Below are 26,625 nucleotides of genomic sequence, written 5' to 3' on the forward strand. Positions count from 1 at the left end.
GCCTGGCCCGCGGCGGAGGTGGGGGGGGAAAGGCAGAGGGAAGGAAGGGAGAGCTAGGCCCGGCTTTTCCGCCTCAGCTCGATTCCAAGGAGGCCTCTCCCTGCATCCATCTTCTGCGCTCAAGGGAGATATTGGTTTGGCACCGGTGCTGGTGCGGAGGTGCCGTGATGGGGCACAGCACAGTGTATGTGGGGTCTGGAGAGAGAGGGTGAGCACAGCTTTTCTGCACCAGAGGGAGGTGTTGGCGGGAGAGCCAGGCCCGGCTTTTCCGCCTCAGCTCGATTCCAAGGAGGCCTCTCCCTGCATCCATCTTCTGCGCTCAAGGGAGATATTGGTTTGGCACCGGTGCTGGTGCGGAGGTGCCGTGATGGGGCACAGCACAGTGTATGTGGGGTCTGGAGAGAGAGGGTGAGCACAGCTTTTCTGCACCAGAGGGAGGTGTTGGCCTGCCTGGGATTTGGCCATGGCCGTGGACCTTCTGGACCAGCTGCCCCGTTGGCTTTGCCTGTTACTGTGTGTTGTGCATCTCGAGTCGCCTAAATGAAAGGTCTCTGAAGCTTTCACGTGAAAAAACACGTTACAGGCCCTCAAGCAATAATGGCTCTGTGATATTTTCGGCACAAATGTTTTATGCCACAGGGCATCTTGATGTTTGGAGTTAGGGTATGTGTGTGCTGCCATGTTGCCTCTGCAGTCTTGTTCATTCTACAGTGTTTTTGCATCCCTGTTCAAGGAGTGGGATCCATTGCTGTGTTTCCATGTCTCCCATGCACTCTGTGTCGCCTGTTTGCTTTTCATTACGTTGCTTTCTGCCAGAGATGTTTTTCTTCAAATAGTGATACTGTCACCTGTTTCATTGCGCTAGAATGAGAAATTCTAATGAAGCTGAAAACTCCGAGTTATCTGCTGCTTTCTAAATAGTGACCCTGAGTATGGCTGAAGTGTATTTTCTTTTCTGCCTTTTATAATAGCATTTTTGTTTTCTTCTTGTCATATTCTACTCATGGCAGTGAATGTCATGTCCCAAGGTCTTGGTGAGTGTAAAGACAGATGGAGTTAATAAAAACAAATGTTCCTAAAGTTAAGGTCACAATACTGCTGGGTCTATGTTAGTTACTAAGTTAGATGTCCATAAGTGTTCTCAAAGTGATTTCTTCAGCCATCAGCTGAAATAGAAGTTACCGTTGATTAATGGACATCCAGTTGCAGATCTAATTTCAGAGGGACAAACTCTAGTCAAGTTAGGCATTCACTTGTATCTGCTTAGTGTTTATAATTCTGCGTCCCAGAATCAAAACTGGAAAGTTGTCTTATTAAAAAACAATCGCTTTGTCAGGGACTGCTTGTTATACAGTGCATCAAAAGAAACGTGAAATAACAATTTTTAAACACCCTTTAATGTGTGCATGGAGTGAAGCAGCTTTTTTAAAAACCCATTATGAGTCTCTTGTAATATTGATATTGCACGCTGATACTCAATCCACTAGTCGAGCCTTTGGTGTTTGTTCTTCACAGCGCAGTTGATATTTCTCTCCTGAGTTTAATTCTAGAAAGGTGGAAATGTTTGGTATGTCTTTTTCCAGAAACTTCTAGACTGTGCAGTGTCTAACATAAGATGCTTTCAGGTCTTAAATCTGATCATTCATGATTGTAGAAATAGTTTTTGTTTTCACGCAAATTCTGTTTTGTGACCAAGTGTTGTGCAGCCTGAAATACGGTATTCTCTTGAATCTTGTTTATTTAAATTTTGGGTTTATGTATTATCTAAATTTATTATTTTGGGGTGTATTTACTGTCTAAAATTTTCTTTCTGTCATCAGTTGTTCTTTTCTTTCCTTCCACTATTAATTAGTTTTAACTTACAAATGCGCATTTATATCTCTGATGAGCTTTACCAGCTTTAAAAGTTTGTGTTATTTCTAATCTCAACTTGTTTGATGGCTTCTTAAAGCAGTTGTGAATTTCTCTGTGAAAATAATGCATTACCTGTTTTTGAATGGGCAGACGTGATTCAATACTATTAACTTCTCTTTTGGAATAATGAACAGATTTCAAGTTATCGCTGTCCTGCAAAACGTAGCCACTTTTGTTTCAAATGAATGCGCTCTCTGGGTAGCTGTTGGATATGGTTGGTGATAGGAATGAGTCCATCTTTAAAAACTGTGCAATTTTTCTTTCAAGTTTATGCCATAGTATCTCCAGCTTTGTTCTGCATCAGGTTCAGTTCAGCCTGAGAACATTTCCATCAGCTTGAGTTCAGACAGGAGCCTCCCTTCACTAAGGTGTTTCAAGCACTGCTGTGTTTCCCTTTCTAGGTAAATGCCAGTGGTTGTTTATGTCCTTGCTTACAGGAAAGGAAAAGACCGTTCTGTTTTAATGAGCGGTGGGAGTCCTGTGGTGGGATATTAATGATATTTTTAAAGATTTTTTTTAATTAAATGATTATTATATTCAATTTTATACTTCGTGGATGCAATCTGAAAAAAAGTTAAAAGGAGATTGGATTTCTAATGTTTGTTAGGTTGAGTCTGGATAAATGAGCAGGGGAAGTTAAGTCCTATTATCTCTCTAAGCAAGTTGTGAAAAGATCGGTGGAATATTAACCTCTGTGTATTTCTTCTCTGAGATTCATCACTTCTCTGCAAGAGCTGTGTTCACACAGCATGAATTTTCAGTAAGTCAAAGAAAGATCAAGGCGCCTCTGAAAAACACTTAAGCTGGGGGCTAACTTAGGAGCTCTCAAATTCAGCCAACAGGAAGTGTTAGGCCTAAGGACCTTCCTTTATTCCATTAGTGCTCTCCGTTTACCAGAAATGTACCTTCATGTGGGAAAAGCCTGCTCCTTCAGCAAGGCTCAAGTAACGGAATTGCTTTGTTTCTGTACGTGTGACTCTGTCCAGCTGCCTCTTTTCTTCTCATTTGAAATTAAGTCGGTCATGCTCACTTCTCGCATCTCTTTTTCTCTTGTCCAGATGCTCTCCCCTTTATTTCTAGAATCTTAGACAAACTGAGGAATTAACTTGAGACATCAGTTACGAGCAGTTGTCCAATAACATCAACAAAAAGTGCCCAGCATTTGACTTCTTTAAAGACAAAATCGGAGCGTTATGGTGCAGGCATTATGTTGTTCCTCAGTCTTCCCCAGAACTCTCTGAAACAGATCATGTGTCTTCTAGGAAATGGCACAACCACTCTATTAAGCAGTGAGGTGTGAAGAAGGAGCTCTCGTTTTCCTGTTTGCTAGTTTTGAAGTTTACAGCCTTTAAATATTCTGGGCTATGGCTTACAGTTTTGTTGCAGGATCTGCTGAGCTGCTTTCTTGTGATCACCCTTCCTTTAGAAGAAGGAATGTTTGCATTTTTCAAGCTTTTTCTCCTCCATTGTCTTAATTGTTCAGTTTTATTTTTTAGGCGTGCTAAATTCTATGGCATTGCACAAATACAGTCAGGGCACTTTAATGGTCAAGTATTAATTACACAACTTTTGCTTCACCTTTCTTCTTTTTGCTTTATAGGAAACGGAAAAAATAGGTGTTCCAGTCCCTCCAGGTAAGCGGAGCAATGCTTGTTTTCCTTTAAGATACAAGTTCTTCTTTTATTCACGTTTCTTCTTAGCAAGTGGTGTATTCCTCATACTAACTTCTGATGTTTAATGAAAGCAAGACTTGCGAGTTGGCCTCTATAGGAAGTTGTGGAAATAAAGATAGGCTCAAATGTGGGAAATTATTGAAATTTATGCTGCGTAATGCTGTATAGAAGTATTAAATGTATAAAAGGTTCCCTGTTCATTTTGCTTTGATTTGTTTACATGAGAAAGCCATCTCTTGTTTTCCAGATTTAAACAGTTCCAAATTAAAAGGAATACTTTTTTTTTTTCTTATCTAAGGAAGCATGTCTATTAAAGCTTTTGCATGGAGCCAAGCAAAACACAAAATTCAGCTCTTCAGGTAACCATTAAGAGAATGTTGTTCTTTACTGTGGCAAATATGTTCAGTCCACTTGACTTTGAAACAGTACGCACCTCAAGGAGACCTCTTAAAATTGATAGAGACATTGAAAAGTTTTGACCTTGCCCTTTTATGTTTCAGTTTCCTATTGTAAAATTAAGCTTTAAAGTAAAATCTTAAAGATATTATGCTGCCTAAAACAAAGCAATTACACGCTGGGATATCTACAGAAAAGCTTACAGAGAGTTAATAATTCTGTATACGGTGAGAGTTTATCTTGCAGTAAAAAGGGGCACAATCCCGAATTAAATGTAAAGAATAAAAGGAAATGTTGGATGGAGATTGGTCTTGAGGAAATGGAAACATCTGCTGGAAAATGCATCGCTGGTGCTGTACTTAAGCACTTTTTAATGTACAGACCCAAGGGAATGCTATGTGCTGATGGACTACGATGATTCCAGTTTGTCTCAATGGCCTAACACAGTTTTGACCAACTTTCTTGGTTTTTTCAAACCAGAATGTGCAGATGTTTCTTGAGGCTGTTTTCAGTGCTGTTTGTGTCAGGCCGAAATTACAGGCGGGCAGTCTTTGTATTGCTGTGGTGCTTAGAATAAGTAATTACAGAGTAAGAGTGCACAGCCCGTGAGCAGCAGAGTCCATAGAGGTGTTTTGGCGTAGTGCTTGCTTTTTACAGGTAGAGTGTTCAGAGGCTTTAGCTACAAGTCTGACAAATCTTTACTAGGTATGTGTGAAGAATGGGTTTTTTTTTCTTTCTCTCAGCAAATGGGGAGAGGTGTTTTGCAAGGATTGTATACACAATAATGTATATACATGTAATATATACATATATATGTATACATGTACTAATATGTATATAAGTAATATATATGTATATATTTTTAAACAGTTATTTAAATGTTTAATAGAAATAGAACGGTTATCAGTTGTGCTTTCTATGTTCCTGTGTGTAGGGAGTAAAGAGAAACCAGGAGAACCTTTACCAGTAAAACAAAAGCAAAACAAGACATTGCTGAAGTCAGTGTATGGTTGTTGCTTTTACAAATCACCTACAGGAAGGTATTTGAGAAGCAAGCTTCAGAGTATGTAGTAATACATTCTGGAAGGTATACCTAAGATGTTTAATTAAAATCTTATAAAAAGAAACAAATAATTGTTGAAGCCATTTTTATAGCACATTTAGATAAACATTAGTGATGTTTTATAGGAACACTTTTTTAAATAAGCACACTCTCCTAAATATCAGCCAATTGCTTGCAAGCCTGTTTTTATTCCTCTGTATTGTATATATTTTGAACATGTATATATACTTGTATCTTTTACTGTACTGCTTGCTTTCTGAAAGTGATGAAAGAGGCTTATGACCTATAAAATAGGAGTGATGTGAAAGTATCTTACCTCTGCATTGAAAGTAAAACCTGAGATTTTCTGATTTAAGTACCAAAGTTGGTTATACTGCTAAGATTATTTCTTGGTTTTCCCATGTTCAGCTCTGATCCTGTTTCTCAGTGTAACTCAAAAGAATTCTGTGTATGGGTTTCTTTATGCTACTGAAAGGAATTTAGGGCTGGAAGGCTTACAGAAGAAAGCTGTCGTTCAGTGGACTGTAGCAAGAATCATTTCACTGAACTGTTCAGCTTACCTGAAGAGTAAGGCTGGAGTTTCACATTCAGATTGGATTGCTTCAGGAACCATCTTTTTTTCCATGGGACAAGGTGTTTGCTGTTGCTCAGGTAACAATCCAAGGTGGCTGTAATCCATCTCTAGCAATTGAGGTAGCAGTTTACATGCTTTGTTTCTTCTTTGGCAGGGTGAGTAGCGTCTTTGTCAAGACGGTGTTTAAGTTGCTATTTTGGTTTTCAGCGGAAGTATATTTTCTAAGTTCTTCCTTCTTTCTGTGATACTCTCTCTTAGAGCAGTCAGTCCTCAGTAGCCTTTTGAAATCAGAATGGCAATCACAAACTTCTTTTCTGAAAATTTGCTTTCTGTGTGTTAGCCTTATTATTCCTGTCAGGCAGCAAATAATCCAGAAGGAAAAGAGTAGGCAAAGGATGAGGTTGGTTTGTTTTCCTCAGCAGCAACAGTTTTAGTTGGGCTGTAAAGTTAACCATGCTAAATCTTCCAGAGCTGTCAGAACATTAGCCAGGTTTGGATTATCTTTTGCTGTTGTTCACCTCTGTTTCTAGCTGTGATGTTTTTATGGTATACTTCAAATTTCATAATTCTTTTGGGTTGCTCAGAACTTCACCCACTCAAATTTTGAATATCACCAAGGATGAAGAATCCACAGCCCCACCGGGAAACCTATTCCAGTGTTCATCTGCACTCGATGTGCTATTTTATCACACACGCACACCTTATACTTGCTCTTAACTTTGTCAGTGAATGTTGCATCTCATCCTTTTGTTGTACACTACCCAGAGTCTGGATCTGTTTTCTCTGTACCAATGCATTAGGTAGTGTAAGACAGCAAGTAGATCCTTCCTTTTCCATGCTGAACAAACTTTGCTTCCCGATATTCCTCATGTATGTAGTAGTCCAGCCTCCTAGGTATTTTGGTAGGGCCCCTGCTGGTTTCTCTCCAGTTTGTCGTCTGTCTTGAGGGTTTCAAAATTGGACACAGCAGTCCAGGTGTAGCTTTGTGAGTGCCAGATAGAGGAGTATAATCACTTCCCTTCATCTGATTGCTCTGCTCTTGCCAATTTAGGCCAGTAAGCTGTTAGCTTTCAATACTGCAAGCATCATGATGCTGAATTGTCTTCAGTCTGTCTGCCAGGAGTTACAAGTTCTGCCCTAAAGCTGCTTGACAGACACTTGGCCCTCTGCCTGCACTGCTGCATGGAGTTACTTAGTTCTAGGTGCAAGCTTTGCATTTGCCTTTGTAATAGGCAAATATGATCCTTAACAATTTGGCTACACTAACAAATATGAGCCCTTTGCTTTCCCATCCTGTCAAATCCGATTTCTGTTTTGATTTATAATGTCCAAGGTCTTGCTGGAATGCATAAGTGAACTTCTTTTCTCAGTGCAGAAATTTCAGTGTTTCAACACATTTTTTTCCCTCAGATGTTAGCTGGAATCCTTTTACAAGGCATTATCTCACAAAATTCCTTGTGGCCTGCAGCGAAATAATATTACAAAGATCAGGAAATTTAATCTATCTCCTACTTTTTTCCCAGCACGTTTGCCAGGAGGATACTTTCTTTTTCACAAGGATTGATTTTTAGTTTATAAATGAGACATTCAAAATTCACAGGCTTCATAAACAAAAACACAGAACCATGTAATGTCTTCGTATGCAAATGTGTGTTGGTAATACTCTTTTAAAACAGTAAAGGAGCAGACTTGAAAAATTGAGCGTTACAACTTATAGCCCAAGACAGATACTAATGGCATGGATCGAGTAGATTTTATGCCTGGCAGTATGCACTTATTAAAGACCAACAAACTGGTAACAGAGTGGGGAAAAAAATGCCCTGCATCCACTTCTGTTAATCAAAATCTTTATCCTTTGGATAAAAAAAAGCCACAGACAACACAGTTGTTTCTTGTACCTTCAGATATTTCTGATATGGATATAACTCTTCTGCTCATAGTGTATACTTATATGTGCATATTGTGGCCATATATATATATATATATATGTTGTAGCCACCATATATGGTGCCCCATGACCAAGATTTAACAAAGCAAATTCCTTTTGAGATCTAAAGGATAATGTTTCTGTTAGTTTTGAACCTGCATTTAAAAAAATCCAACTTGTGCTTGCTGAACAAGAATATTAAGCTCATGGGGTAGCTTTTAAGTTAAAGTTCCAGATAATACAAGGATGTAATCCTAAAGCTTCATTGGTTAGTGCCTTATTTTTTACCCTGAGGCCTTAGTTAGGAGTATTCAGACCTGTCCATAACCTTGTTAATAGTCTTTATTGGTGACAGTACCAAGTTCATATTTTGATCACTTAATGAAATGTTTAATCACTCCAGAAACTTGAGACAGGTTATGAACTCTTTGCAAAGCACAGCAGAACAGTCTCCATCCCTGATTTGCTTTGGCGTCCTTTCTTTGGGACGTAAATGTTTCCCTGAGCTGTTGGTGCCAAATGCACTAAAGTTTCTGGCAGCCGTTTATCTCTTCTTGGCTTGTGATCTCAGCTCAGTATCCTCATTCTGTTGAAGGTGTATATCTGGAAGTGACACTTTAGAATCTCCCACACTCCATGTTTTGCTTCTTAGCTCTTTGGTGCCCATGACCAAGGACACTGGAATTTCCTTCTCTTTGAAATGATATCCAGAAAGTCTATACAGTAGGGCTTTTACTGTACAGATGCAGGCAAAGGGATCAGGTACTGTGTTCCTTACAGATTTTTGAGGTATTAAGTCTTAAGCTGTTTGCTTCCACTCACTCGATCTGTCTTGTGTCTAGTACTAAATGGTGTACCAGAGGTGCAGATGCTTAGGATGGGTAGACAGTTTCAGAAACCTTGCAACTTTTCACAACCAATCTGTTGGGGATTTATTCTGCTTATGATCTTTCATCATAAAGACACATATTTATTCATCTTTATTTCCTTCATCAAGCCAAGTAGTGTTCAGACCTGACACTGTTAGTTCTCCATACAAACACTCCTATTTGAAGATGAATGCATTTCCTCCAGCGTAAAGCCACAGATGGGTTAGAAGTACTTGTCACCTCCTGGCTAACTTGGTGTGTTCAGGCCCTGTCCCACCCTGTTACTCGGCGTTAAGAGGAGATAACCTTAGTGTAGAGATTACTCATCACTACTTGGTTTAGTGATGTGACAACAATATCTTTATTTTAGATGTTCAGTGTACCAGAACTTTATTATTTTTGTTATTTGTGTACCAGTTTTATGCGTTGTCCAGCACAGACTGACCCCATCCCAACTGTGTCACTCTTTCTCTTCTCAAAGCAGTGATGCTACCTTGCAGTGTTTGTTCTGTGCTTGCAGGATGAGAGAGAAACAGCATCTCTCTCTGTCTGAGAAGGCCTGACTAAATACAGGATGTATTGAAGTAAACTATGGCTTTGAAAAATTGTTTCATGGGTGAATAGGAAGCATTGTATCATTTATCTTGACAAATTCACAGACTATTACATGTTTAACATGCATCATAATTAATATCTTTTAAATTACAGTTCCTTGCCATGAAAAGGAGGATATGATAGTTTGCCCTATGAAACTGGTTTATATGTGAAATCTGGCAGGTATGTGTATTAATGTGTGTGGTGAGTATGCATAACAGCACAAATGATGATGATCTATTACTGCTTTCTTAAATATTTTGTAGCCTGTTGGTAATTTAGCTGTATAGCAGAGACATTACTAAAGCACATGTTTTTGTAGTTAAATTTGTAGCAGTTTAAGTAAAGGGCTAGCTGTTAACTTACCTTTAAAGATGAGCTCTAAAGAATATGAAAAGACAAAGGAATCAACCACTTTTTCTCATCTGTTGGTACTGTATCCTTGACCTCAGGATCAGGAGTGGCTGAGGGAGCTGGGGCTCTTTAGTTTGCAGAAGAGGAGACTGAGGGGAGACCTCATTCATGTTTATAAATATTTAAAGGGTGAGTGTCACGAGGATGGAGCCAGGCTCTTCTCGGTGACAAACAATGACAGGACAAGGGGTAACGGACACAAACTGGAACACAGGAGGTTCCACTGAAATTGGAGAAGAAACTTCTTCTCAGTGAGGGTGACAGAGCACTGGCCCAGGCTGCCCAGAGAGGTTGTGGAGTCTCCTTCTCTGCAGACATTCAAAACCCGCCTGGACGCCTTCCTGTGTAACCTCATCTGGGTGTTCCTGCTCCGGCAGGGGGATTGGACTGGATGAGCTTTTGAGGTCCCTTCCAATCCCTAACGGTCTGTGATTCTGTGACTACTCAGTATTGTCTGCTGCTTTGTTCTTTTTTAACTGTGGGAATTGGGTCACTATTACAATGTGTTTTTATTTCAGTAATAAGTTGTCTTACTGTGTTTTCAGATATATTTTTGCAGTTAGTCATGTTGCATACAGATCCTTGCCTTTCCGCTTGAGATGTGTGTTCAGAATTGTTCAGAACTATTGAGTTTTGTGTACTTTCCTGACAGCTTGGAATCCAAGCTCTACTTGAATCCTGGGTATTTAGATTCTTAGTGTACTCGGAAGGCAGAAATTCTTGCCCATGGAATGTTAAAACGTCCTGTGGATGTATTGATCGTTTGTTGCAATGTTTGTAAAATGTGTTCTATTCTCATTTTAATAAAGGTAGCACAACGACCTGTGGAATATGAGTGATGACAAACCCTTTTTATGCACTGCCCCTGGATGTGGCCAGGTAATGGTCTGACTTGAAGTTATTGACATTGATAAAATCAGTAAAACAGTGAGATGTATTTCTAAGGATCACTGAAAAGGGAATTTTTGATAATTGGTAGAAAATACCTATGTTTTTCTGAAAAACAGGTGACAGCAAGAATTTCTAGCATCTTGTATGTTTATTCAGAAAATGCTGTCCATAGAAGAAAACAAGTAATTACCCTTTCTGAGCTGAAAACACTTTCATTTGTTAGCCCTGCTTTGCTTTCATTTGAAAAGAAAAATCAAGAAACATCCTGATTTGTATCAGGTAGCCTGTCTTTTTCAGAATATTTCAATATTAGTAGGAAGATCATTGCTTATCACTAATTTTCACAACTGTGGTGACTGCAAATATATTACGGCATAATTTTATTTACATATGTTTTTATATATAGGAAGATGCTAACAGTAGGCATGCCACAATGTGTTTCAAGTCCTACTGTAGTTTTAATGTATTCTATTAAGTAGCATTAATAGAGAGCTGAATGTGAAGTAAAAACACTGAGTGTTCTATCAGACGGTTGCTTAAAAGGAAGCTGTCTTAACACTAATTTAGTAACCTGAAAACAAATGAATTTGCATTATCTACTGTGTGATTGACATCCATACGTCCTTTATATAGGATTAATTTTTTAAGCTGGTTTTTTCATTATATTCTCTGCTGCCTTTATATAGAATTGATTTCTTAAGCTGTATTTTTTCATTATATTAATGCACTTGGATTTACTTGGATTTTGAATTAAAGGTATTTTCATTTTTGCTCTGAAAACTTAGTTTTTGTGATAAATGACAGCATTGCTGTTATATTAACAGAGCCTTCTGTATTTAAAGTGGGAAAGGACTAAGACTTCTTATGTCTGATACATTCAGAGCCATCAAAAGTAACAGAAGAGGACTGCCTGCCCCTAAGCAGCATGTTTGTTCCCATCCTATTTGAGTCTCGTTTTGATGTCAGAAGTGTTTTTGGCAACTAAATCTCGTGAAAGATGCCTCATCATACAAATGCAGCAATGCTTCATTCCAGTGAAGGAGAAGAGAGAAGTTTGTGTCCCTGAAAATAAGCAAGGCTTCTCCAGATGCCAGCTCATACAGTAGAATAGAGAGAGAGAGTCAGGATCTGGAGATCCTGTTCCCTCTGGAGAAGCCTCCCCATCACGTAGTGGGGACAGGAAGATGCACTTAAGTCTCTTAGTGTGATAAAACACCAAAGTTTCTGGCTTACGCTGTATTTAGATATAAGGCACAGGAGCTATGGACAGCCAGGCATTTGGAACACTTGACAAGTGTTGTAACAACTACAAACAAATGCCTGGCCTGTATCACCCAGCCTTTCAGTGATCCTGCACTTCTGATTTCCCTTGAACATACATGTTCTTTCTCACAGAAATACTCCAGGTGGCTGTACTCAGAGGTCAACTAAGTTTTCTATATTGTTTTCTGAGAGATTATACTTGGTGTGTTATCTGCCACAAGATATGTGTGGAGTGACTTAAATTACTGAGGAGTAGTCAGAAACATACTTCTCTTTGTGAACGTTTGAGTCCCAAGTTAAGAATTCGAATATTGTAAAATGTGGTTTTTAGGAAACCTGCATCTTGGGAAGCGTTTTCTTAGAGTACCTCAATCGAAACACTAACTTTACCCACAATTACAGATGCATAGCAAACTTCAAGTTAGTAAAAGTAAGAATATTTTACACCACCTGGTTTGTTTGCTTACTGCTTTTTTTTAATAGAATGTAGGGGGGACTATGTGCAAAACTGGCATACTTCTGAAAACTTGAGAGGTTTTTAAAATGCTGATAAGTTCAGTTCATTCACAGCTTTTCAGTTATCTGATGTTCCAGTGTTTGCCATTCTATCTGCCTTTTTTTTTGATATAGCAAATGGTCAGCAGCAGGAGCTATACCTTAGTTTCTCTGTACGCTCTTAGATACAGTCTGTGTTTGTGATTACAGCTCAGTTCTCATTGTTGTGATAGTACACACAATACAGAAATCCCATAGTAGTCATCCGTTACTAAGCATTGTCAGGGTTCATTAGTATAGCAAGTGGCCGTTTGCTAACGGCTGATGAAGTCTGCAGCACTCTGAAGTTTTATCTTGGACTCTTGATGAATGCAGGTACTTACACGACCATTTCCATGATATCATTACTACTTGGTTACTGTGAACATCATTTGAGTATTATAATATTTCTGCGTGGTACTATTAACCAAGGAGCAAGATGTATCTGCCTAAGAGGATTGACCTGTTAACGTCGTAACCGTTTTACATGTTGTAAAAATTGCTTTCTGTAGAACTACGTTTGCTTTGTTCACACTCAGAATTACAGCTGTTTCTTAAAACTTTCTGCTGCAGCGTTTTACCAATGAGGATCATTTGGCTGTCCATAAACATAAACATGAGATGACACTGAAATTTGGTCCGGCTCGTAATGATAGTGTCATTGTGGCTGGTTAGTATATACTTTTATAACTAGTTTATTCACTTTTCTGCTGGAATGGGCATACATTTTCTATATTTTCTGTACACAATGCATAGACTCCTGTTAAGAGAATATGAAACATTTTCTTCACTATATTTATCTGCAATGTGGGCTTAGGCAATGTTTTCATACGTAATTTTTTTTTGTCAGAATTTGAAGCCAATATTCTCCATAAGTAACTTTCGTTTGGATCTGATCTATAATTAAGTATTGTTCTATTATCAGTACTTTTCATAATTGATTAAATTATGTAGGAAGCATTCAGTAAGAGCACACAGTAATAAGGGCTATGCCTAGCAGGATCTGTCACTAGATTAAACTGTATTTAAGTTTTAATTAGTCATTGATATTACTTGTCTCTCAAGTTTTAAAATACGTAGTGTTTTTTACATGCTGTGGTGACATTAGAAGAAGGAATTAGCAATTATTATTCTTTAAACGGGATAGTAGAAGAAAGATTTGTTTGTTTTAGTTGTTTGAGGTATTTTAAGCTGAAATTCAAGATGCTTTTACTGTATTTCCACTTCTGGATTGATGGCACACCCTAATTTTGTTGTTTGTGCAGGCTCAGAAGTAATCACCACCAGATGATTGACTGCAGTATAAATGCTAAAGTTCTTGAAGATAGCAGATGCTAATTTTTCTGAAGTTACAGTCAGGCTGTTTTTTCAGCGGTAGAACAGCCTAAATGAACTTTGTGAAGGCTTTCAGACACTTTCAGAACTTCTTCCTTATAAATGGCTAATTTGTTAGGACAAGCAGACAAGAAGAACTGTTACTCTTAAACAAGCAGTTACAATTTCAAGCTTCTAAATGTGATCCTCAGCAGTTATACCGTAAGAAAGGGGACCTGCCAAATACTCAGGTGTTTGAGAATGAAACCATGGCAGCATTTGTCTCTTTGCAGCCGCATTCCAGTTGATGAACCGTTAGTCGTAAATGCCAGCTTATGTTAGCAAGCTGCACAGAATACCACTTTACAGTATTTTAAATGCAGGTAGCTTTGTGGCAAACGTGGTTAATTTTGACCTGGTAGTGCTAGTGAAATAAGGGGAATTTACATAGTACCGAAAACTTCATAGAAAGAGTTACTTAAAACTGCTTTATGCAGTAGTCAGCCAGATACCAGAAGTCTTATGATTCCAGCTTGACTATGCAGGCATTGTAGGAGTCAATATGATCTTATGCACAGTATCACATTTCACTGCCTTTTAGAAGTTCCTTGCACTTGAAAGTAATCACTGCTGTTTTCACAGGACGAGGAGAAAGAGACAAACTGAGCTGTGCACTTCCCCTCCCCCCACCTTTTTTGTTTGTTTGGTTGGTTGGTTTTTAATTAAAGCCTTCATGTAGGCCTTATCTTTATTTGAAAGTAGTCTGCTTGCTCACTGAAGTGATCTGCTGTGCTAGACTGGGCACTTGAGAATAGCTCCCTCTGGTTTCTGGACACAAGGGGAATGCTTTGGTGCTCTCCCAACACTGCAAGGGTTTTACTGGTTTGCAAGCTTCAGTTCCTTGTCTCCAGCAGGTGGAGTAAACCTTCTGGTTGGCCTCCCTGCAAGTCAGAAAGGAGTCTGCTTGCAAGGCTTAAGAGAGTTCTTAACCACGTTGTCTCTTTCTGCTTGCTTTTATTCTGAAATATTTACTATAACTTTGTAAATGGTCTTTTAAAAATAAAACTGTGGGGTTTTTATACACTTCATTTCAGATCAGACACCGACACCAACTCGATTCTTGAAGAACTGTGAAGAAGTGGGCTTATTCAATGAATTAGCAAGTCCTTTTGAAAATGAGTTTAAAAAGGCTTCTGAAGATGACATTAAGAAAGTATGTTCAAAACCTTTTTCTTCTCAGAGCTTCTACTTTCTCATATCAGAAATGCCATTAAAAAGGCAAACTTTGGATTTATATATTGCCTTCTAAACTATCCCAGTAATCATTTGCCAGCTGCTTATATATGTTGTATGGAGAGAATGCAAATCTAAGATTGCTCTTGTGAAGATGAGTTTATCTGATTAATTCTCCATAGTTAGCATGGACAATTGACTTTGTCTTAATTCTTGAAGTATCCAGTCTGTACATGTTGAAGTTCATCTTTTAGCTTTGATTTGAAATTTCGTTAAGCCCTGAGTAAGCAAAACCCAAGTCTGAAAAGTGGAATTTTTGCAGAAAGAAAAAAATTTGCAAGAAGTGTCTATGAAAAGAATAGTATGTGAACGTTGATTGTTTTGATTCGTTTCTAAATACCAATATTATTCTAAGATTCGGTAGTAACGGTGATGTTACATACGGACTAAATATAATGACATGTCATTAATTTGGTTATAATAATAATCACTGTGTTGAAATCACTTTTGCCTAGAAAATACTGCTGACAATCTAAACATCTACGCTTTTTAACATGCAAATTGAAATATAGGAAAAAATTGAACTGTAGTTGTTTAACAACTTCTTGTTTTTAAGAGGAACTTCCTTTACATTTACGTGTGGTTTCTTCTACTTATTTTAGTACTTCCCAGTCATAACTGCTTAGGGGCCCAAACATTTAAACACTTCTGCAAATGAAAAGATTTTGTTCATTGTCCCCTTTGAATAATTTTACCTTTGGTTGATTACCATAGGCAGTGATAAAAAAATTTGCAGAATCGGTGTCTGCATTTTCTTTGTTTCAGTAAAGATTTTAATAGGAACTTGTGAGCTGGATGGATTATGTCCCATTCCTGACAAAGCCTCACCCTTGCTTTGTTACCACAACTAGACCACAGTGTTGGCTTTTATTTTTTTATTAATTCTTGTATGCTAAGTGTTCTTATAACACTACATATGGTAATACTGGTTGTGGATTTACTAATATTGTATTTTCTGTGTAACTCACCACTACCTTGGAGGAGGTTACAGGTACTGCAAAATATTTAAATGTTTTAACAATTTCTTTAACTGATACTAATATTCCAAGCTACCTGCTGTGTAATGAGAAGAAACACGGTCCTGCCATATCTCTAGTTACTAATATTGTATTTTCTGTGTAATTCACCACTACCTTGGAGGAGGTTACAGGTATTGCAAAATATTTAAATGTTTTAACAATTTAACTGATACTAATTTTCTAAGCTGCCTGCTGTGTCATGAGAAGAAACACGGTCCTGCCATATCTCTGGTTGGTTAATATCATAGCAAGGGGTAGAAAAATTTACCATAATAGCACACTTTCTAGGGTGTTGATAGTTTGGGGTTTTTTCTGTAGTGTTTCATATTCAGATGTGGTATGAAAAGGAATTCCACTTTTAGCAGTCTTCCCTGTCCATTAGTAATATATTCCATAGGAAAACTGGCAATCGAATTGACAAAAGGCATCTGGAAGAACATACACAGAAGATGAACTCTGGGGGAAGTTTCTTCAAAAAGTTTTTAGATAGCAGGCTGGACAGAAGTCTAAGCTCTGGAATCTCTAGTATTGCTTTAGGTATTTTTGTAGCTTAACTTCTTGATGGTATTTCAGATGTCCTGGTGGTTATACCCGTGTAGTAATATAAAACTTACTTTTTCAATAATTACTTTCTGCAGTAAGTTTGAAATTGTAATGTCCACAGTAGCTCTGTTAATTTGGAAATGTAGTTAGGATTTTGTGTTTTGTGACATGTGATACAATAATTTATAGGAGGATAATAACTTCCTTTAATTTTTAAGGGTAGCTCAGTCCTTCCTCAGATATAGTTTTCCTGTGATGCTTGGGGAAGGAAAAGTTTGAGTGGTTTTTAATTCTTAAGAAGAAAATACTTAGTGTGACATTGGTATTGAAAGACAGTTACTAAAGATGGGTATTTGTTCAGGTGCTGGAAAACTGGCTTGATTGGTAATGCACCTGCATCAACAACTTCCAAACATCAGGACCCCCCTGTTGTTATAATGCTGATTTTTCTCTTTAGTTGCTTACATTTTCTTGCATATTTGAATTTTTTTTAGAGATTGAGTAATTGTTTTACAAATTGCTCTTAGATGCCTCTAGATCTGTCTCCTCTTGCAACACCAATTATAAGAAATAAAATAGAAGAACCTTCCGTTGTAGAGACAACTCATCAAGATAGTCCTTTACCTCATCCAGAGTCTACAACCAATGATGAAAAGGTCAGAACTCCTTTTTTTTCTGCTTTGGAATTAATTTTTCAAATCTTCTGATGATCTGTAAGTGTGTTGTACATTATGATAGCCACACTGCTTAGCTGACTGAAAGGAAAGGAATTCTTGTTGGCCATATTCCTTGTTTATTTTATGTTTTACCATGAATTGTTTTGTTGAACAGCAGGGGATGGTCTTCAAAAGTGTACAGGGGTGAATGGGCTGCCTTTCAAACCTAAGCACCAGATAATTTCGTTCCAAATTACTCCTTAGGCTATAGCAGTGAGTTTAAAAGTGGAGATCCTGCATTTTCAGGTTTAGTGTTTACTTGAATACTCATAGAAGTAAATACTCATAGAGGTATTTTCAGTCACTAGAGAATGTTGCAGTCAAATCAGTTATGGAACTGTTTCTCTAAAGAAGAAATGAATGATTTAATAGTAATGATAACTGAGATGTGACTTGCAGTGTTTTCGTCATGTGGAGTTCTCTTGAAGAACACAAAATGAGGCAAAATTAAATGAATTAATAATTTGTTCCTACTTCAAAAAGTAAAATTGTTAGGAACAGAACATAGTAAAGCAGTATGGTTGCTCTAGTCAGCCTGTTTTCTGTGTGCATCTTCAGTAGGCAGTCTGCATTTGGGGGACTTAGCTACCTTATGCCTGAAAATTAGCAGGACTTCTTAGGATCACAGGGTGATTCAGGTTGGAAGGGACCGCAGGAAGTTCCTGTTCCAGCTTCCTCCTCAAAGCAGAGATTAGCTTGGAGATTAGACCAAGCTACTCAGGGTTTAACACAGACTGGACTTAAAACCTCCGAGTGCAAACTGTTCCTATGCTAGGCTGTCCTTGTGGTGTAAGTGATTTTCTTTGGATCCAGTTTGAACCTCTCTGGTTTCAACTTTCCCCCTTCTCTTATGCTGCCACCAGGCACCAGTGTGAGAAGAGCCTCAAGCGTGTGACAGAAATTGAAGAGTTTCAGTTCAGATTTGTCTTTACAAAGTTTTGCTGAGTTTTATTAGTTAGCAAGGGTGAGTAATCACAGGTAATAAAGGCAATCATTAGTCAAAATAGTAAGAGCAGTTTAAAGGAACACATGTGAAGAACTGATTAGATTAAGCAAATCGTAGTCCAAATCTTAAGTCGTCTTTATTTCATTTCTTCTTTATTTCAGAGGTTAGTTTGTTGTTTTGCTGCAAATATTTATTCGAAGTACTCTAATTTTGGCAGGAGATAATACTAATATCTTTATACGCTAGTGGTTCAGTATGTCATTAGCATCCTTGCAAGTGAAAATTGTATCTCAGTGCTTGGCAGTACTTCTAAACTTGTCTCATTCGTGATGTAATTTCAGTGTTGTCACTACAAAGGTGCTAAAGTGAAAAACTGCTGCTGCTCAAAGCTGTTTTGATGTCTGATTGTAGAGACAAGCTGAGCAAGGATGAGGGTGCTGCTGCTGCTGAACGTGGCCTGCAGAAGTTGAGAAATGTGAGCAGAGCGTTGCTGGTTTTTCAGTTAGATTTTTGTGTTCTCCTCTAGGTGTCTTGAGGAGAGAAGGATATTTTGGTTCTTTTCAGGGCGCAGCTGGTTTTAAGATCTACATAGCACTGCAACAATTTCATTGGCTGACTAGATTTTATTAGCCTTAAATGAGTACAGCCTCTTAATGTATGTGCAAGACAGTTCTGTAATTTCCTTATAGTTGCCAAAGGAATTTTAGAGGTTCTTAAAAATAATTGTTTTCTTAGTTTTCCAAGAATTCCCCAAGTTCTGTAAGGCTTCAATAAGAGTTGATATCTCCTTTGAATAGAACAAGAAATCATTAGAAGTATATAAAGACTTTTAGCCTTAAAATAATGAATACATGAAGCCTAATTATTGTTTCAGAGCTTTCAAACTTATTATAGTTTCTTATTAACAGTAGGGTGACCCTCAACAGTTTCACCAGTTGCTTAGTTGTTGTCAGATAGTTAATTGCCTCACTTAATTATTTTAAAACCGTTTGTTTTCTTAGAATAACAATCAGTTACAGTATTAGTGCTGGCCAGCTACATTTTTGTTTAAAGAATTTAGGTATTCATTGATAGCATTAGGAAGTTACTGCATTATGTTTGCTTTTAGATACGAAAATACCTGCAAATATGCATTGCTGAAAACGCTTCTTAAATGAAGTAACTGTCCTCGTCTATAAAATATTTTCTAATTCGGTGGGTTTTAGTTTCAAAAATAAAAGGGTTGGCGAGGTCCTTTCAGTAAGTCTCTAATACCTTTGATTAGACTTAAACTTCTTTCTTGTAAAGGTAAGATCGTTTTGGCTTAATCTCACGATTACAAATTCAGCTCTGTTCTTCTTTTCTTAGCAGAATGTATTTACAAACTTTTATTTCAGACAAAATTTATACTTCATCAGTGCAGTGCTTTAACGAGCAATTTGTATCTTCTTTCAGACCAGTGTGCCTATGGTTTTGTTTTTATATGCTATTAAAACGCCAGTTTCCCTTAGATCCATGCTTCTTATGTCTGCAGCTTGTGTTATCACCACATTGTTGCAGTAACTACCATATGCGTACATGTTTCAGAGTATAGCATGGAGCAAATTAGTGTAAGAAGGACAAAGCTGAACGTACTTTGTTTTCAACTGTATAAACATACTCATCATGTTTGTCATTAAAGGGATGTGTTATTCCTTTAATGGTTGAGGATCATTTCTGATCTTCTAAAGAACAAACGCTGTCTTTAATAACGTGCGGACATAATTATGTGCATGTGAGGTTTCTGTTTTTAGAATTTTATAGATTTATTTCAGCATTTTATACATTCATCTTCTTACCGTTGCTGACATCTGGTTTCCATTGAGCGCTTTGTCCTAAAGTTGCAAATCACCTTTTTCCTAGTAGGGGATCAAGCCACGGAGAGACCCAGTCAGTATTTATTAGAGCACCCATTAATTAAGCTGTTGTCATTAACAGCCAATAGGTATTCACAGACTGCCATAACTTACTTGCTCACATAGTTACCTGGTTGCAGCAGCAGTGGGAAGGCCAATCCCAGCTGCTTGCTCAGAGGTGGAAGGTAGGACTGGCACTCCAGTGACTTCTCGGTAGGTGTTCAGAAAGTGTTCAGGGTCAACTTGACTGGGACTCTGAGCAACCTGATCTAGTGAAAGATGTCCCTGTCCATGGCAGGAGGGTTGGGCTAGATGATCTTCTTCCAACCTAAACCCTTCTGTGATTCTAGGAAAGTCCTTCAAGGGGTCCATTCTTTCATCAAGTGTACATATAATCCTGTAGTCTTTGTTCACATGTAGCAACCACCGTGGTTTTGGATGCTGTCTGAATTGTACGGCATGTTCATGCTAGTGAATGTGTTCATGCTAGTGGCGTTGTATAGAGATTCAGCTGGTGTTCTGAGTTTGAGCTGTTGCAAATTCAACAGGGCTGGTTCTCTCTGGAGCTTACCTTTTTTTGGGAGACTTTCACACGCTGTCTCTCAGCACTTCTCGTCTTGGCCTTCTGTATTTTGGTAGCCATTTCCTCGTCCACGCACACAAGCCACTTGCACAGGCCTGTACAGAAAGGGCTGTTATGTCATTACTGTTGTTGAGAATGCGTGAATATCTGGTTAGTTTAAACTTTTGTATTAAAGCTTTATGCATGACTCCATGGCTGCTGTTACCCAGCTGTCTTTTTTCCCCTCTTTTTATGGAAATGAGAATTACTTTGCCATAGCTATTTAGTCTGTGGTGTTCATACATCTAAATTTATACATATACTTTTTTAATCTATGTGCTTGCCATGTATGAAGATGTTTCAGGTGAAAGTAGAAGTAAGAGCTCTTACACTTGTTTTCTGTCAGGAGCAAACATGGGTGTTCCTGTGCCATATCCATACAATGGGAATGGACTTTGTAGCTGCTCCTTGCTTACAGTAACAAAACAGATTATAGCAGCAAACGGCACACAGGAAGGGGTGAAGCTGAAGCCAGTGAAGAATGATACAGTATTAATTTCTGAATTAACCGTTGCCAAACGACTGTCAGGGCAAGCATACTCCCTTTATGCCTTCTTAATGTCCCACAGTCAAGCAGTTTCAGTCTCCTTTGTTTTCCTTGTGGCTCTTCTCACTGAATAAGGTCTGCAGAGCTGTTACACCAAATTGCTTGTTTGCCAAGGAATGTTTAATCCTGTTCTAAGAATGTGCATTAGTCAACCCTTCCCATTTTTTTCCGTTTCTGTGATTCCATACTGGGTGTCTTCTTTTGACTGAACGCTCATCTGTAATTCTAGGTACTGTGTTTAAATATGATAACATTTTATAAATACACCAGATTGACACTAAAGAAGAAACTCCTGCCTTCCGCAATATAGTGCACTGTTATTCTCCAGAAACTCTCATTCACAGTAGGTGGTCTTTTAGGTCCCTTGGGGAAAAACCTGAATGAACTAATGAACCCTGATGACAAATCTAGCCCCTGAGCTTCTGAGGAGAGAAAACTTTGTAATCTCAAGTAAAGTCCTTTCTTTTTTTAAAGCCCACAGTTTGACAGCCCACTTTTATGAAGTGCTCAGAGGAGCGCACACATTTTGCAATGGGTGTGTAAAAAGAAAAAGAATCTGTAAGGCAGATCTGTAAGACCTTACTACTTAAAGCTTTGTTGTTGAATTTTTAAAACTTGGGCTTAATTAAGAGCAAGTGGTGGTCATTGTAGCCTATATGACACAGGTATGAGATGGTCTCTTTGAGGAGTTTAACAGTGGAGCAGCTAAAGTCTGTTGGTCTTCAGAGTGTAGTTTTATGTGCCACTGATTGCAGTAGCTGGTGTCAAAAGAATAAATAACATGGAAGAAACCTGTCTGAAGGTAAATCTGAATTCCGACAATATCAAGGGTTTCCTGAGAAGGAAGGCATTGGTTGCAATGAGGCTTTCAGAAATATCAAATGCAGATGCTACATCCTAATGGTTAATGTACTTTACATAATTGCTAAGCTAAGAACTTTCTACTGTTTAGTTGCAACTGAGGAAACTTAATTTAATTCTGTGCTGAAATAATTATTTCTTCATGAGGATATGCATATATTATACAAAGCTATGAATGTAACACTGAGTATTTTTAACTTAGTAGCACTCAAGAGAAGTACATAGGTAAGAGGTAAAGCCTTAAAAAAGAGGCAATTTTTTTCCCTTTTACTGAACCGTAAAACTCTTTTGTTTCTCTTGTTTAAATCCAGAACAGTGGATTGAAACTGAAACATACGTAAGGATACCATGAAATGTTTTCCTTATTCAGAGTGTTGGTAGACATGATGGTGCTGATAGCACTGCGTTTCTTGGCATAAAATCCTTAATCCTGAATTGTAAGTGTAATAGTGGCCTTGTCATAAATTGAGCCAGCATTTGTCATACAACTAAAATCACTGGTGTTGGAACAGTTTAGCTTTGGGTTAAATGATTCATCCAGAGGGGTTTTTTAAAATGTTTTGAATTGTATAACCGATTCTATTTTCATAATGTTATAGGAATTCTGATTTGTTCCATCCAACTACGTTCATTTAGCAGTTGCAATTAATGGGCTATAATAGTATTTTCCAAACTGGTTATTCTTTGTTTTTCTTCAGGAAGTGTCACTGCAGCAGACCGCACAGCCTACATCAACAATAGTTCGTCCAGCGTCGCTACAGGTTCCTAACGTACTACTTACGAGCTCTGACTCCAGTGTTATTATTCAGCAGGCAATACCATCACCAACATCTAGTACTGTTATTACCCAGGCTCCATCCTCTAACAGACCAATAGTGTAAGTTGCATAAATCTTAGTAAACTGTTCTCTTACAGAATTTAAAGATATTTTTACTTTCAGTTACTGTTTCTGCAGTTAATGTACAAACTTGAGATGCTTTGGTGTAATGTGGTGCTTCACTACATAAGACACATACAACTTCCACTACATGTGAAATATAATTCCATGTTCTCCACATCACTAAGTCCATATTTTTGATCTCCGAATAAATACTACATTACAACTGTAAAGAAGCAAACAAATTTAAAATACTGTGTAAACTTGTTCTCTTCTCTGGATAAGTTTTCTTTTATATAGTTCATTCCTTTTTCAGTCCAGTTCCAGGTCCTTTTCCTCTGCTGTTACATCTTCCTAATGGACAAACCATGCCTGTTGCTATTCCTGCATCTATCACAAATTCTAATGTGCATGTCCCTGCTGCAGTTCCAGTAAGTAAGCATGATGCTATATTAATTTGAAAATGGAGCAGATTTGCATAAGTGCAGCATAGAACGTGGTTCTAAGCAGTTTAAGCTGTTTTGGCTTCAGAGGGTAGTGCTGTCGTATGCTCTCTATTATGATAACATACTCAGGTTTTCTTCATTTTTATACTTTATCTGGTCAGCTTGTTAGACCTGTCACCATGGTGCCTAGTATCCCAGGAATCCCAGGGCCTTCCTCCCCACAGCCAGTGCAGTCTGAGGCTAAATTGGTAAGTGAAAAACTCCATTATTCCTCAAGAATAACAGCTTGAGAAATGAATTTAAATTCTGTTGCTTTTTAAAACAGTTTTAGTTTTCTTTTGTTAGTCTAAATTCTGCAAGAACAAATTTACTAAAAAAAGAAAATCAACAGCTGCATTTCTTTTACAGTTATGTCAGATTCCAGCGTGTGTTAGTTCTGCTGTTAATGGTCCTTTTGATCTTATTTTCAGTCATTCTTTTAAATGAGTGAGATTTTTAACTAAACTCCTTCTTGCTCCTTGTACTGGAGGATAGGAAGTGTTAATTGGAAGAAAAACAAGATTAGTCACATGTTAACAGTTAACATCACCTTCAGAGAAGCAGTCTGTGCTTCCTACCAAGGGATATATTTCTTTAAAAAGAAAAAAGCCTAGGAAAAAGTGGTTTTTTTAACAATGTTTTCAGACTCTCACCTCAATAATAGTCCATTTGACAAGATTTTTGTAATTAGGCGTGCGTGTATTACTGACATACTTAGGAATTGTTTTGTGTGGAGGTTGTTTCTTGTGTTAGGAAACTTTTGGAGGTTTGGGGATGTTTTGGGAACTTCATGAGTAAAACAAGCAGAATTAAGTTCATTATTATTTTTTTAATAATAGTTATGGTGGTAATTCGAATCAATCAGTTTCTTGAGAAATTTTCTGCAACATGAAGTAGTTGCTTCTCTGTTTTTGCTGTCTTGTTTGTTTGTTTTTAACTGTCCTAAAGCGATAGAAAATGTATATTAAGCAATAATTAACCCGTTTGTGTATTGACAAAATGCCTCTGTTAACAGTATCTGTCCTGTGAAGTAGTGTTCCTGTTGTGACTCTTGCTTTGTGCCAAAAAAGAATCGGGAACACGTGCTAGATAAAATACAGTTTTGTACATCATTATTGAAAAGTGGGAGGATGCCCTTAACATCCTTTGATATCTCATTTCTCTGCACCTAAGCCTGTGGGCTCTCTTTCCTTACCCATTTTCTCTCCTCAAGCCACAATATGAAAAACAGTGAGCCTGGTAATATTAAATATTCTTCTGTCTGGAGTAATGGGATTCCAGTGGAGTGGTCACACCGAACCATTTCTAAAACAGTGGAGGGAGGGACAGAAAGGAACAAGGTCTGTTTCTGTACATCCTTTTCGCCCCAGGAATGGAAAAAGGAATCTTTTAATACTCCAGTAAATACTTAAGTGTAACCAGCTCTGATGAGATAAATGCATCTCGAATGCAGGAGAGAAGAGCGTAAGAAAGGGAAAACAAGAAATGTTTTCTCCGAAATTGCACATTGCTTAGAGTCAGGAGGCTCATGCACTGCATTGCGTTTTGTGAAATCAGGAGGAACTGGTTCCAAGTAAGTTCTGAAATGAGCAAGAAACTAGGATTTTTAAGCATACTACTGAGTGATTTGCTCTTACAGAGCTTTAAAAGGGGGAAGGAAATGCATGTACGTGGTAAAGATTTTGATCTCGCGATGGAAGAAGCAATCACTCAGATGCAAAGAAAAACAAAGATCATTAGACTTAAAATTTAACCGTCTCATTAGTGTTCTCATTAGAATTTAGCTAATATATGCACTTCAGTGATTGCTTATCTTTTTTTTTTTAAGTGAGATTGTAAAAAGGGTATTTGCGGTATTTCCTTTTTCTCCTTTCTTGTCACTTAATATAAAACATGAGCAAAATTCAAGAGTGTCAGAATTGTGTATGCTTCTTATACTCATTTACTTTTATATAGTGCCTATTCACAAAAATAAAAAACCTAATTTCTTATCACTCCAAAAGTAAATGCAACTTAATGAGAAACATAATGTTTATGTAGAAAACAGGCAGACTAACTCATGTGGTGCATTGTTGGCAGATCTGTGATGGTTTATTAACTGTAAAGTTCCATTTAAGTTCTAAAATTTAAGTCTCTGCGATGCCAATTCTTTTCTTTTTCATGTACCTCTTGAAAATAATTTTCCTTGCTGCATGCTAAATTCTGCAAAGGGTATGGTAAACAGGTTTATTTTTCACTTGTGCTCCTGGTTGAGCCAACAGAAGAATTAATATTTAATTTTACAGCTACTTGTTTGCTTTTAATTTCATGAATAGTTCACATTTAAAGTTGAAATAGAAGCTATTCCACTGAAATTTAATAAGTGAGCAGTGTGTTTCATCGCAGTGTATGTTTTGTCTAGTAACAGTATACTGCAATTTGTGGATTTATTAGCATGTTGGAGTTAGCAGAACACTGGGAACACTTCCTGTGTCCTTACCATAGCCTCACTTCTGCTTCATGTTGGGGTCGAGTCTATCACCCTCATATTCTTAGTGTCTTTTGGACAGAAGGCTGGATGAAGAGGCGAAGCTGTGATGTTCCCTTCCTAGCAGCCAAGGCCCAGGAGTCGGGATTTTTATACATCTCTTGAATTTTCTTGGCTGTTGCTTTGTCTGTTTATTATTTGGTGAAATTTTTGTTGTTCTTTATAGACAGACCTTGCAGTCTTACAGAATTTTTCGTACTGCATTTTAAAATGTAGAAATAGAATAAGTAGCAAATATTAAAAAAAAAAAAAGCTCATTTAGTTTCCTAACGTTGCAACTATTCCTCAGATATTGAAGTACTTTTGGTAGTGGGATGCAATATCTAGAAAGTTTGCTTTTTCGTATCTCAAAAAGGTTTTGTCTCGTGCTTCTGGCCGCTGTTGTTTGAATCTCTCTTATTCAAAGACCATACTTTCCTAATACGGTATTCTGTGTTTTCTGCTGTCATCTGTATGACAAGACTATTTCAAGGTATTCTTAATTGACATAGATCTACCTACTTCAGAGGTTGAGTGAAATTCTTGAAAAACTGCTTGCAGTAACTTTGTCACTTGAAGATGCATTATCCTGAAATTGCCAAATCGTTAGCAGACATAGATGTGTCCTGCATGGAAGGCACCACTCCTCATGTTATCGATGAAATAGCTGGCACAAACCAAGGCAGGAACCAGGCACTTCCCTTCATTTGTACTTTGTGCCTTTCTTACAGAGGCTGTTTCTTCAGTTCATTTCTTGCATCGTGTTTCAAGGAGCTATGGTGATAAGGATGCGTGATTCTAAATATTGCAGAATTGCTCCTGATCTCTCTGTGAGAAGATCTGCAGTTGTATGGTTTCTGTATATGAAATGTGAGCCATAAGCTGCTTCTAGCTGTAAAACATCCCTTTT

At 37.8% G+C, this 26,625-nt stretch overlaps 1 protein-coding gene across 2 annotated transcripts in view; it reads left to right on the plus strand.

Annotated features, from left to right (window-relative positions):
- The first annotated feature begins 3,519 nt into the window (after positions 1-3,519).
- Positions 3,520-26,625, plus strand: part of ATF2 (activating transcription factor 2) — a 42,861-nt gene continuing 19,755 nt past the window's right edge. Inside the window, exons 1-9 of one of the 2 annotated variants that reach the window (XM_010194726.1) lie at positions 3,520-3,548; positions 9,125-9,193; positions 10,234-10,303; positions 12,686-12,782; positions 14,521-14,639; positions 16,809-16,937; positions 22,546-22,724; positions 23,041-23,155; positions 23,332-23,418. In XM_010194726.1, coding sequence (XP_010193028.1) covers positions 10,256-10,303; positions 12,686-12,782; positions 14,521-14,639; positions 16,809-16,937; positions 22,546-22,724; positions 23,041-23,155; positions 23,332-23,418 — 774 coding nt within the window. In that variant the 5' untranslated portion in view covers positions 3,520-3,548; positions 9,125-9,193; positions 10,234-10,255. Of the gene's footprint in view, positions 3,549-9,124; positions 9,194-10,233; positions 10,304-12,685; positions 12,783-14,520; positions 14,640-16,808; positions 16,938-22,545; positions 22,725-23,040; positions 23,156-23,331; positions 23,419-26,625 lie in introns of those variants that run through there. The other variant, XM_010194727.1, reaches the window with a different exon arrangement.

This window comes from Mesitornis unicolor, unplaced genomic scaffold (genome assembly GCF_000695765.1).
Source record: "Mesitornis unicolor isolate BGI_N332 unplaced genomic scaffold, ASM69576v1 scaffold5391, whole genome shotgun sequence".
Lineage (NCBI taxonomy): Eukaryota > Metazoa > Chordata > Aves > Mesitornithiformes > Mesitornithidae > Mesitornis > Mesitornis unicolor.